The sequence below is a fragment of the Microtus pennsylvanicus genome, chromosome 5, assembly GCF_037038515.1.
Source record: "Microtus pennsylvanicus isolate mMicPen1 chromosome 5, mMicPen1.hap1, whole genome shotgun sequence".
Classification (NCBI taxonomy): Eukaryota; Metazoa; Chordata; class Mammalia; order Rodentia; family Cricetidae; genus Microtus; species Microtus pennsylvanicus.
In genome coordinates, this window is record NC_134583.1 from 47,629,428 (window position 1) to 47,631,096 (window position 1,669).

The 1,669-nt window shown below is 39.4% G+C and overlaps 1 protein-coding gene across 1 annotated transcript; it reads left to right on the forward strand.

Annotated features, from left to right (window-relative positions):
- Positions 1-426: 426 nt before the first annotated feature.
- On the forward strand, positions 427-1,401 carry LOC142850862 (olfactory receptor 2D3-like). The gene has a single exon (XM_075974763.1). The coding sequence runs from the start codon at positions 445-447 to the stop codon at positions 1,399-1,401; it is 957 nt and encodes a 318-aa protein (XP_075830878.1). The 5' UTR covers positions 427-444.
- Positions 1,402-1,669: the final 268 nt, after the last annotated feature.

Below are 1,669 nucleotides of genomic sequence, written 5' to 3' on the forward strand. Positions count from 1 at the left end.
ACATGTTTTATGTAACCTATTTTTCATGCTGTTTTTCCTCTTCTTTACATGAGACATTGTCTACAGGCCAGGGTTACACAGTGCATGGACATAAAATTTTCTCTTCTTTTAGCTTAAGTCATCACTTCAGTGATGCACAAGCTAGATGTGATGAAGAATATCTGTAATTGCAGTACTTAGGAAGGCAAAGCAAGGGAGTCTGGAGTTTCTGACCAGCCTGAGTTACATAGTGACTTCATTTTTCAAAAAGAATGGAACAAACATAATGAAAATACCATCACTAAATAAAGATACACCAGTGTGCATTTTAACAGAAACTGGGACCTGGTAGGAAACAGTGAAGTCAAGAATTAAGCTGGTGCATTTGGTAACTATACACTTCTTTATAAAGGACTGAAAACATTGTTTTTCTTTCTGATGACAGGTAAAGAAGAATAACTATCAATGGGAGGAGGAAACCACACTTATGTCATTGAATTTATTCTGCTGGGACTCTCAGAGGATCCCCAAATCCAAATCTTGCTATTCTGTGTTTTCCTGATCATCTACCTCCTTTCTGTATTTGGAAACCTGCTGATTATAATCCTTATCCAAACTGACTCTCATCTTCATACCCCCATGTACTTTTTCCTCCAAAACTTATCCTTTGCAGACCTCTGTTTCTCTACAAGCATTGTGCCCCAGATGTTGGTCCACTTCCTTTCAAAAAGGAAAACCATTACCTTTATTGGATGCTCAATACAGATAGTGGTCTTTCTCCTGGCAGGGTGTACAGAATGTGCTCTTCTGGCAGTGATGTCCTATGACAGGTATGTAGCTGTCTGCAAGCCCCTGCACTACACCACCATCATGACTCAGAGGGTTTGTGTCCAGTTGGCTGTGGTTTCCTGGATAAGTGGGGCATTTGCATGTTCAGTGGACAGTGCATTTACACTGAGCATCCCTTATCAGGGACAAAATGTAATAAATCACTACTTCTGTGAGCCACCTGCCCTCCTAAAGCTGGCTTCAGCAGACACCTATAGTGCTGAGATGGCTCTGTTTTTAGTGGGAGTGATTATCCTTTTAGCTCCTGTCTCTCTCATCCTTATCTCATACTTCAACATCATTTCCACTGTGATCCGGATGCAGTCTGGGGAGGGAAGGCTCAAGGTCTTTTCGACCTGTGGATCTCACCTCACTGTTGTGATTCTCTACTATGGCTCTGGAATATTTGCCTACATGAGACCCAACTCCAAGACAATGAGTGAAAAGGATAAGGTTATCTCTGTGTTTTATTCAGTTATGACTTCCATGTTGAATCCAATTATTTATAGCCTTAGGAACAAAGATGTGAAAGGAGCTCTAGGAAAACTGGTCAGAAGACTGTGTTTAGTCAAAGCTGGTGATGCAGACATTTAAAAGGTATTTGGTACCTTGCAACTGACAAAAGAGTTCTATCATCTGCATCATTTCTTTACCTTGCTTTTTTTTCTTACACTTCAAAACATAAGTAAATCACATTTCCTTAAATGACTGGGGAATCTACTAATATCTTATCATAAAAACAGGGACAACAATTTTTAGAAATTCAATAGAAAGGAATATGTGAAGATATGGTAGGAGAAAAATACTGAGAATCAGAATTGCAGGTCATGACTTAATCGAAGACCAGGAACATTTTATAAAG

Coding starts and splice junctions, on each gene's coding strand:
- LOC142850862 (XM_075974763.1), top strand. CDS start 445: ATGGGAGGAGGAAACCACACTTATGTCATTGAATTTATTCTGCTGGGA.